The sequence below is a fragment of the Oncorhynchus mykiss genome, chromosome 3, assembly GCF_057628025.1.
Source record: "Oncorhynchus mykiss isolate SJ-2025 chromosome 3, ASM5762802v1, whole genome shotgun sequence".
Taxonomy (NCBI): Eukaryota; Metazoa; Chordata; class Actinopteri; order Salmoniformes; family Salmonidae; genus Oncorhynchus; species Oncorhynchus mykiss.
Genome location: NC_143024.1, coordinates 36,463,299 through 36,473,633, shown reverse-complemented (window position 1 = coordinate 36,473,633; position 10,335 = coordinate 36,463,299). Strand labels below are relative to the sequence as shown.

The window sequence follows — 10,335 nt, the reverse complement described above, 5'->3', positions numbered from 1 at the left end:
TCCATAATATTAACAGAATTAATTCACAGTGAAAGTTTCATACATCAGTGGGTGATATACAGCAGAACACTTTTTAGAACCACAGAATAGTTCAGACAAGTCATATATGAACAGACACCAATTAACAATTACCCTCCCTTCTGCTCTCTCACTTCACCAAAAATAATCAACATCTGACTATATCTCTCTCCCTCTCTCTCTCACACTTTGTCTACTTCTCCTTTAGCTGCAAGTCAACAGGAAGTATGCCAAACCACAGTCCCTGTCAGAATAACAGAGTGCCTGTTTCAACATGTTGCTGTTTCTGACTGTATGCTGTTCTGCTGAAAATGCAACACAAGCAGAGCAAAACTTCAAAGTCATTTCCCCCTTTCTGATGTTCATCTCAAATTTCGAGTTTTGGCTTTGTTAAAAACAAGGCTATTTGATAACATCGCACCACTTCACTTTTTACAGTAATATTTCATAAATCAATGACAAAGAGAGATAGCGGACAAATAAATAGGGGTGGGTTGGGGTAAGAGGAACAGGAAGAGACTAGCGAGCGAGAGCTCGTCACTGTGATATGTGAAGCATAACTGATTAGTTGTCATGAAGAAAACTGCCATGTGAATCAGTGATGCCATACCTAATCCATGTGGACAGAAGAAGATGATGTTTATCGGAAACTGAACTCCAGGAAAACACAGGTACGATAGACTTATTGAGAGCGTGGGTGGGTAAGGTAATGATTGGCAGGCGGGCAAGTACAATCCAAGATAGGAATTCAGTGCCTAAAGAAGTGAGCAGGAAACCAGTCCTGGTTTTTCATAAACACCCCTCTTGAGATTATACCATATTATGCTTACAGGTACAGTAGCCGTTCAGTCTGTGTCACACTAGAAGTCTTCTACATGTGTTGTTGGGAGTTAACATTTTGATCAACTCTATTAGATTACCTAATACATTTTCTTAGAACCAGTTCCACATTCCTCATAATGTACAATAGAACATCAGTTGATATATTTGTCTTATCTAATTTTTTGTCAGGTTTACACTGAGACAAATGGATGTTGTCATGGAATACCCAAAGGTCAAAGTTGAAACAGCTGAAGAGGAGCACTTGGAGGATCTAATCATTATTAAGGAGGGGGATGTTGAGGGAGGGATAGAGACAATAACAGGCAAGAGCAACGATGAAGACTCCAGTGCGGAAGAGGATGCCACTGCCAGACATGGACAGATTGGAAAAGCCAACACTGAAAGCGGAGATGGCGACAAAAGAAAAAAGGATAACCATATAAATCAAGCAAAAGGAGAGACTGGGACAGAGGAGGGGGTTGAGCACATTAAAGGGATGGATAAATTAGTAATGGATGGCCCGAAAATACATGGCAAGAAAGAAGGGATGGCGATGGTGGATAAAACAGAAAAATACAAAACAACAGAACAAGATTTGGAGACGGACAAACCATCACAAGGATTACAAGTTGACACAAATAGACATCTTCCCTTTGACCAGTTGCCCAAAGATACGCTGAGCCCAGAGCATGCCCAAAAGCAGGTCTATAACATTTGCTTTCACTAAAAAATGCAGCAATTTCCCTTGTGCCCACAATTACAATAATTCCGTTATTGGGTTTTCTTTCACATATAGAAAAAGAACAAACAACATCCCAGTGGTGGAAGAATGAGGGGTTCATTTTGTGGTTACAGAATTTGTATGTGTGGAAATGCCAGCGTGTTTGAAATGAGTAGTGATACCCCCCATTTTGAAGTCCTTGATAATGACTACTCTTTCTGCAACCTGTCTTTCCCAGGCTCAACGGTTAACCCCTTACTTCCCAGACGCTCTGTATGACCTGGTCTTTACTCTGCAAGAAGGAAGACGACTCAATGACCAGCGGTGCTCGTTCAGAGGGAGGAGAAGATGCCATTCTGAACCCAACACCTACATTCCGGCCCACAGAGCCCACAGAGGTGATAGAATGCGAAAACAACTCCCTGTAATAATAACGAAGTGACTGTGGTAAACATAACAACTTTTGCCATTAGCTTCCCTTGTTTCAACATTGACACGCTGACTCACTTCAAATGACAGAAGGGGAAACGCTGTAAATAACTGTACGGTACCAACATCCATCGAAGCGCTTCTATCATATAACTGTGGCAGGGACACATATTAGGATGTCATCTGTACATTAGTAAAATATTGAAATAATATTGCTTGAATGATTAACTAGGACACTAAATGAAATAGGCCACTAAATGTAGCCTGTCTCCACTCTCTTTTCTCCCCTTCCATTCCCAACAGTGCATTTTTCCTCAATGACCTCGCTGCAGAAAGATGAGTTCTTTGACTTGGTGGCTACTTCCCAAGGCCGTCGGCTTGACGACCAGCGGGTGGAACTACATGACACCCCACCCCTTAAGCCGAAAGCCAATAAGAAGAGGAGCAGCGTAAAAGATACAAAACCTAAAAAGTCTGCTCCAATTGCAGTGCAGAACGAGGACTTGTACAATATGATTCTCATCTCGCAAGTAAGTAACTGTAATCACCCAAGCTGCCAATAGTCAATTTGACCAAAACATTATTTTGTTCTTGTCATAAGCAAAATATCATGTAGGCATCATGTCATATGGTGTTACGTTAATATCATGTTACAGTGCTACATTGGCATAACAGATGAAGGATCTTCATTTTCCTGCGCCCCAGGAAATGCAATGACTTTGTGCTTTACATAAATGAACGGAAAACCCGCACTAACAGAGTTATATTAACAGTATTTCCCTTTTCAAGTAGATTAATTTTGGCCAGTTTATAGCCTAACCACCGATCATGCAACATCATGGACTAAACATTCAAATGCTGTTGCTGCAGGATTATTTTACTGCAACAATACTGGTCAGATGAATATCCTACACCTGTATGTCATGTGCTGTAACATGGGCATTGGGTGTTATGTTGTATGGTGTAACAACATATCATGTCATATGGTGTATAAGCATCATGTTATATGGTGTATAAGCATCATGTCATATGGTGTTTAAGCATCATGTCATATGGTGTATAAGCATCATGTCATATGGTGAATAAGCATCATGTTATGTGATGTTACGTAGGTGTAATGTCTCGTCTCCGTACCTCAGGTCCAGTGTAAAATAGGCATCAAACCATGTGGTGTTCCTGACTGTCTCTGTACTTCAGGCTCAGGGTAGGCTGGAGGAGCAGCGCAGTGTGGCCCCAGGGCCTATGGATGATGAGGACTTCTTTTCCTTACTGCTGAGTGTCCAGGGAGGACGCATGGAGGACCAGAGGACTGAGTTGCCTGGGATTCTGGGAACCTGAGAGATACACATGCTGTAGAGAAGGGCTCAAATGGATCAGAGTATGTGGTGTAGCCCTATAGAGCAATGGCTTTTGCTTCTTATTCACCTGGCCAGACCAGGCATGACCATTTTGTTCTGTTGTGGTCAGAGTTGACAGTATCATCTGTATCGATACCTGCATCAGTCATTTAATTAAAAAAATTGTATGTGAATAATAGAGTCGTCATTTCAGTTGCATAATGCTGTAGAGACTAATTCCAATGTTTGTTGTATGATATTAAGCTTACAGAGTGGGCTGATTTGTCTGTTGACTGCACAATCATTTGGATGTTATTCAAAATGCCCCTACGCTTTGGGGTGCTTTAAATGTGTTTATTGCAATATGAGGAAATGAGTTTTGCTCACCACAGCAGTGAACGAGTATGAATGAGAGTGTTTGTGTTTCCATCTTATATTTGGATTCAGCTCCTCACGAGAATAAAATAAGCGTTAAATGTTTGACCTGCACCAAGAGTGTTTCTAGTTGTTCCCCGAGAAGGCTTACGATAAAGTCCCTCAGCCTTTGTCTACTGGACCCCACAGAGATTTTGAGGGCAAATTTAAGGGCCAACACAGCATCAAAACCCTGGGGACCTCCAGGAAGCCTGCAGTCTTGTCAGACTCCAGTCCACTCCAACTGAGACGGAAGTCTTGAACTGTCTGTGCAGAGAAGGTGGTGAGTGATGAGGAAGAATGCTTATTATGGCAGTTCCTCAAAGTGTGATTCAATGTAAAGCTTATTAAAGAGCAGTGATAATAGCAAGAGCAGTGAAAAGTTATCATATCATATGACAACTGGCTGCTCGAAGGTCAAAATGCTAAGTATGCTCTGTGCAACACAAGGAACTTGAAGTGGAGTCCTTTCGTTAACTTTCTTCAGCCTTCTAGACCTTCTTTACAATTGTTTAAAAAAAAGTCCCAAAGACAGAGAAACTGTTTTCATGGGATATTAAAAGGAGGATTCTTTTTTTAAATACAAAAAGATAAAGACACAAAATAGATGCCATTGTGAAAGAAATGCATGAGACAGGCATTGAGGAAAACGTCAACAAACCAACCAAAAGTGTAGGCTATACACTGAGCTACAGCCTGTCATCAAAGCAATCTTTGGGGGAATTCAATATATCATACGTCTGGTAGCATTGCCTGGAATCCAATGAAAGAGAGAGTGACATAATAATGTAAAGGTCTCATTTCTTTATAATGTGTGCATAATGGTGCTTTTTTCAGAATGTTGAGGTTCTCAATCCCAGGCAATTTGCCATAACCACTCAATATGCATTATTCAATTGTCAAACGACAGATATCTGCCTTTACATTACAGTGTTGCAATGCACTAGAAATCAACTTTTCAGGAACAACTAGGCTGTTAGGCTAGCCTACATGTGCTGAGGATTAATTGTCCACAGCAAGTATCAACTCCATCCCTTTAACTGTTAAACCATTGTTGACAACAGCAAGGAAAACACACTTGTTCATTTAATATGTATCCAATAAATATGTATCATACGTTTGCGGCTTGCTTTATGCTCATATACGCTCTGATTCCATTTAAATTAATAGATTTCCCCCATGTGTAAAAGGCAGAAGAAGGGTGCTTCTGGTCCAGGGCGTTAATGCAGTTCCTCCACTTTATTAACTCGTGACCAAAAGCCCGCCCCGTGACATCATACTTCAAAACAAGGATGCATCTCAAATAAAGAAATGGAATCGTTCGCCACAATCGAAGATCACGTGGATACGGAAAAAGCTGTAGAATCAGCGCCCTTGTCAAATTCTTATCTACTCAAAGGTAGGCTAAGTGTTGATGTATAAATTAGACTTTTCAATCAACCTTACAGTGGGGTACATTGGGCATAGGCTATAGCAGGGGTATTCAACTCTTTATTGAGGTCCGGAGCCTGCTGGGTTTCTGTTCTAGCTGATCATTATGTGCGCAGACCTGGGTCTGAATGAGTCCCTCCTGATTAGAGGGGAACAAAGAACGCAGTGGAACTGGCTTCGAAGTCAAGAGTTGAGTTTGAGGGGGCTATACATTTAGTTTGCATGGGTTATGCTTCATCCAAATTTATTGTAAAGCAGTTGACAAATCAATTAGATATCAAATCAATGCAAATAGGATACTTTTTGTTAGTTTACTTCTGATATATTGTTACAACATCATAAAATAATTGTATCATCGACTGTCGGCTACTGTTCCAATTTGTAATGCATCGCCGCATTCTCTTCTTGTTTCAAAGCCAACCCTTTTCCATTTTAGTCAACAAATGTTGAAGTTGTCATTTCGGCAATAATTTTTCACAGTTCCTAAAACTATTTTGACCTCGTTGCTTTCCCTTCAGATGTTGTCACTTGTTGTCCTGATGATCCTGTTTCAACCAGAAGAGGGAGGCTCCTCACCTATCTCCTGTTACAATGATCAAGGGGAAGCTGTTGACTGGTGAGAAAACAGTTCTGGGCAGACTGAAGATTGAACTGATATGACCTCCTTATTCCCTTTGGTCTGTTAGCTACTTAGTCACAGACAGAGTGCATAGCAAGGTATGGGGTGGCAGGTAGCCTAGCGGTTAGAGCATTGGGCTGCTAACCAAAAATCTGTTGTTCTGCCCATGAACAAGGCAGAATTTGTTCTTAAAGGACTTGCCTGGTTATATATTTTTTTAAATGCTAAAACAACACACAGTACTGAGAATCAAATACTTTCTCTCAGGTTCTATCTCTACAAACTCCCCCATGTTGATCGTGAATTTCCCAATGATGGACAGAGTTATCTACTGATGGACAAAGGGAGCGAGGGATGGACGGATGGAAATGTGTTGGTAAATGACAGCACTGGAGCCCTGGGGAGGACAGTGGGCCAGCTGTATGAGCAGGGGAAGGTCTGGTTCCTTCTATTATTAATATCAGACCACATCTGAATGAACCGTGAAACTTAAAGGGGAAATCCACTCAAACTATCAGGCCCAAAAATGTTTTTTCATGTTTCTTGGAAGTTAAATATCTTGAAACTTGACTGCTGACATGCAAACCATTTTGGGACTGTATCAACAGTGGACTAATTAAAAAAAGACCAAAAGATTGTTTTTGAGTGGATTTTCCCTTTAAGTTTCACTTGCAACACATGTATGTACCACTGCTGAGGTTTTATTTTAGGTAGCTGGCCCCTCCCTTTTTATGTCACCAGTGGAGTGAGACAGAAGGACACAAAAAATCTAAATGTGGATCTATAACTTTTTTCTGGGTTGTTTCTTTCACTGCCTAATTTTCACTACGGTGCAATTGGAGTTTTCTTTTCACCCAGACAGCCATGATAAATAAATACAGCATATGACATGTTATCAAAGAACAAACACTATTGGCGCTATAAACCTTGTTTGTTTCTGAGTTTAGAGTGTGCAATATGCATGGAAGTCTATATCTTCTGATGATGAGTGTGTGTCCTTTCTTTTGCAGAATGGTGACATTGCATACATCCTGTACAATGACCAGAGACCACCCGAGGAGGGAGAAAAAGGATTTGATTTCCTTAGTAGCCGAGGTGGCCACACCAAAGGTCAGGACAATATAAACCTCAGCTGTATACTGTATACAGGCATTACATTGTAATGCTAACCTCAGCACCCAGGCCTCTGGCCAGCTCCTCCATTTGTAGCATGTTCATGTTTTTGTCTGACGAGAGTATGTACTGTTGTGAAATGACTCCGCTTTCAATGAGTGTGTTATCGCCCTCTCTCCATCTCAGGTGTTGTCTTATTGGACAAGACACAGGGCTACTGGTTGGTCCACAGCACCCCTAATTTCCCCCCTGTAAAGGAAATGGGGCAATATTCCTACCCAGGTAGTGGTGTACAGAACGGACAGAACTTCATCTGTGTGACCTACCCACTGGAGCGCTTTCAGGCCATTGGTGAGACTGTAATCCTGTAAAAGTCATTTGGAATACTATAAATGTACCTTTAGAATTCTGAAAAGTATATTGGATTATCCACCCTGTTATAATGCATGAAACTGTGAATTGTTTCATGAAGACACAAATGTGTTCTATTTCATGCGACTGTTTCATGCTGAGACAGACTGTCTGTGCGTACCACCCGAGCCGACTAGGTGGAATATCTGTTGACGTGCCCTTGAGCAAGGCACTTAACCCTCATTTTCTCCAGGGGTGCCGTACTATTATTGCTGACCCTACAAACTAAGTCCTATGTCATAGTCATTCTCCACAGTAATAGTGGGTCTTTAATGGTAAAGTACTGCTGCCCCTATCACTGAAAAACCTGCATGCAATGAACTTAAAAATGACAATTAACTCATTATTACGCAATAGCTAATAAAGCCACATTAATGTTGACACAATAATTGTAAACCAAAAATAACATTTGCATAAACAATTTAGGTCATTAGCATTTTAGCATTTTGTAGTAGCAAGTGCCACTACAACCTGGCTAGCAAATGGTGCTGTTACCGTAGTGACAGATAGGGTTATCCTCTATGGCACTGTAACCATAGAGACCATACTCCTCCCGCGGTGCGATGTTTGCTCTGTAAGTTTCATGTCTCTCGTGGAGTTATACTGAACAAAAATATAAACACAACATGCGACATGTCTGGTGAGTATGCAGGCCATGGAAGAACTGGGACATTTTCAGCTTCCAGGAATTGTTTACAGATCCTTGAGACATGGGACCGTGCATTATCATGCTGAAACATGAGGTGTTGGCGGCGGATGAATGGCATGACAATGGGCCTCAGGATCTCTTCATGGTATCTCTGTGCATTCAAATAGCCATTGTTAAAATGCAATTGTGTTCGTTGTCTGTAGCTTATGCCTGCCTATACCATAACCCCACCGCCACCATGGAACACTCTCTTCACAACGTTGACATCAGCAAACTGCTCGCACACACAACACCATACATGTGGTCTGCAGTTGTGAGGGCGGATGGACGTACTGCCAAATTCTCTATTTGGATGCAGCTTATGGTAGAGAAATGAACATTCAATTATCTGTCAACAGCTTTGGTGGACATTCCAGCAGTCAGCATACCAATTGCACGCTCACTCAAAACTTGAGACATTTGTGGCATTTTATTGTCCCCAGCACAAGATGCACCTGTGTAACGATAGTGCTGTTGAATCAGATTCTTAATATGCCACATCTGTCAGGTGGATGGATTATCCTGGCAAAGGAGAAATGCTCACTAACAGGGATATAAACAAATTTGTGCACAAAATTTGAGATTGAAAAAGCTTTTTGTGTGTATGGAACATTTCTGGCATCTTTTATTTCAGCTCATGAAACATGGGACCAACACTTCATGTGTTGCGTATATATTTTTGTTCAGCTTAAGATGAGTGTCATTAATTGTGATGGGAGTTCTCAGTGGAGGCCAACTTCCATCAACCTCAAAGCATTGTCTTGTCTTAAAACATTTTCAATCTCAGCCACAGTCAGTGGTCTTGTATGTACAGGCATTTGTCTGCTACTCTGTTTGAAGAATTTGAAAAGTAGTCATACTAATAAGTCATGCTCTAGATTAAGATAAGCACCAAGTTCCAAGACAAGTACTATTTCATTTTTTTATTTAACTAGTCAGTTAAGAACAAATTCTTATTTACAATGGCGGCCAAACCGGATTGATCAGTCAATTCATCATTATTTGCTTTACTTTTGACACAATTCATTGATTTAAATGTTTGAAGTGTTCAGTTGACATGTATTATGTTTTAAATTGCAGGAGAGCAGTTGCAGATCAACCAGCCCAATGTGTATGACTGTGGTGTCCCTGCTTCCTTGGCCTCTCTGGTGCCCGCACTGGCTGACGTCTGTAACAACAGCCAAGGTCAGATGGCCTATAGCAGCTTACTGCACACCCAACCTGCATCCAATCGCAGCGTGTCTCTCACCTCATTGGGTGGAACCGAGTTCATCAGCTTTGCCAAGGGGAGATCATTCAATAATGGTAAGGAACAATTTAGAAACTATTCGTTTGTCATTTTTTTTGTACTGTTGAAGTGTTGTTTCATGGTAAGAATGACTATTCATGTCATTACCGTTTTGTCGTTGTGATTGACCCAACATTTAACCACAATATCCCCATTTCCCCTCCTCCTGTCTCCCATTAGATCTGTACCACTCCTGGGTGGCTCCCTCCCTCCAGTCAGACCTCCTAGTCCAGTTCTGGATCCGCTCCCCTGGCATCCTGCCCTCTGACTGCTCCCTGGGCTGGAAGGTCCTGGACATCCAGCTTATCTCCCCAGGCGGGAGGATCACCTTCAAGGCCTCCAACGACCACTCCAAGTGGGCCGTGAGTACCACCGGGGGTGGGTTGGATGGAGCTGCTGGCTGGGTGTGTGTGGGCGACATCAACCGGAACGAGGCTGAGGAGAAGAGAGGGGGCGGGACGGTGTGTCTGCAGGACGCCACGGTGTGGAAGGCCTATCGGACAGCGGCGCTGGAGTGTGAGATGTGCGGAGGAGGGACTAGCGGGTGTGATGTGGACGTAGAGGATGCAAGGCACTACCAGGGAGATATGAATCAGTAAGCATCAGTGTAAAGTTACTAGTATGCACACAGTTCACTGAGCAGGTAGGTGTATTAGTATTATTGAGCTCCATGAACAAGGTACCCCATAGAATGTTGATTAATAAGGTACCAGAATCTAATTCACTTTTTTTATGGCAGTTTTGGAGTGTTTCATAAATTGCCATGAATAGAAACATACTTGAAAGGGAAGTGGCACTCCTGTAATCATTAAACAATGATCATTTTGATGCACGCTATGTAGTTCTATAAGTTGCTAATGACTGTAGGCAATGTTGATTGTGATCTCAGGTATGTTTTTAGACATTTTATGTGTCTGTTTTCAACCTTTTTTATGTGACAAATGATAAAAATAAAAAAAAGATTGTTAAAGTATGTGTCATGTTTTTTCTTGAATTCTTTTACTTTTTTAGTCAAACGTGTGGTGACCTTTTCAGCTTGAAACA

At 41.6% G+C, this 10,335-nt stretch overlaps 2 protein-coding genes across 2 annotated transcripts; both read left to right on the top strand.

Annotated features, from left to right (window-relative positions):
- Nucleotides 1–310: 310 nt before the first annotated feature.
- Nucleotides 311–3,521, top strand: LOC110515302 (uncharacterized). The gene is made up of 5 exons (XM_021594249.3): nt 311–689; nt 1,030–1,543; nt 1,800–1,959; nt 2,294–2,520; nt 3,188–3,521. The coding sequence occupies exons 2-5, from the start codon at nt 1,046–1,048 to the stop codon at nt 3,326–3,328; spliced, it is 1,026 nt and encodes a 341-aa protein (XP_021449924.2). The 5' UTR covers nt 311–689; nt 1,030–1,045; the 3' UTR covers nt 3,329–3,521.
- Nucleotides 3,522–4,990: 1,469 nt separating this feature from the next.
- Nucleotides 4,991–10,261, top strand: LOC110515290 (deoxyribonuclease-2-alpha). The gene is made up of 7 exons (XM_021594242.3): nt 4,991–5,140; nt 5,691–5,788; nt 6,059–6,227; nt 6,802–6,901; nt 7,091–7,255; nt 9,084–9,308; nt 9,472–10,261. The coding sequence occupies exons 2-7, from the start codon at nt 5,691–5,693 to the stop codon at nt 9,888–9,890; spliced, it is 1,176 nt and encodes a 391-aa protein (XP_021449917.3). The 5' UTR covers nt 4,991–5,140; the 3' UTR covers nt 9,891–10,261.
- Nucleotides 10,262–10,335: the final 74 nt, after the last annotated feature.

Excerpts from the sequence above, each read along its gene's own strand:
- LOC110515302 (XM_021594249.3), top strand. The coding sequence starts at position 1,046 with ATGGATGTTGTCATGGAATACCCAAAGGTCAAAGTTGAAACAGCTGAA. Across the intron at positions 1,960-2,293 it reads GGCCCACAGAGCCCACAGAG|TGCATTTTTCCTCAATGACC; the intron begins GTGATAGAATGC and ends CATTCCCAACAG. Across the intron at positions 2,521-3,187 it reads ATATGATTCTCATCTCGCAA|GCTCAGGGTAGGCTGGAGGA; the intron begins GTAAGTAACTGT and ends TCTGTACTTCAG.
- LOC110515290 (XM_021594242.3), top strand. The coding sequence starts at position 5,691 with ATGTTGTCACTTGTTGTCCTGATGATCCTGTTTCAACCAGAAGAGGGA. Across the intron at positions 7,256-9,083 it reads GGAGCGCTTTCAGGCCATTG|GAGAGCAGTTGCAGATCAAC; the intron begins GTGAGACTGTAA and ends TTTAAATTGCAG. Across the intron at positions 9,309-9,471 it reads GGGGAGATCATTCAATAATG|ATCTGTACCACTCCTGGGTG; the intron begins GTAAGGAACAAT and ends GTCTCCCATTAG.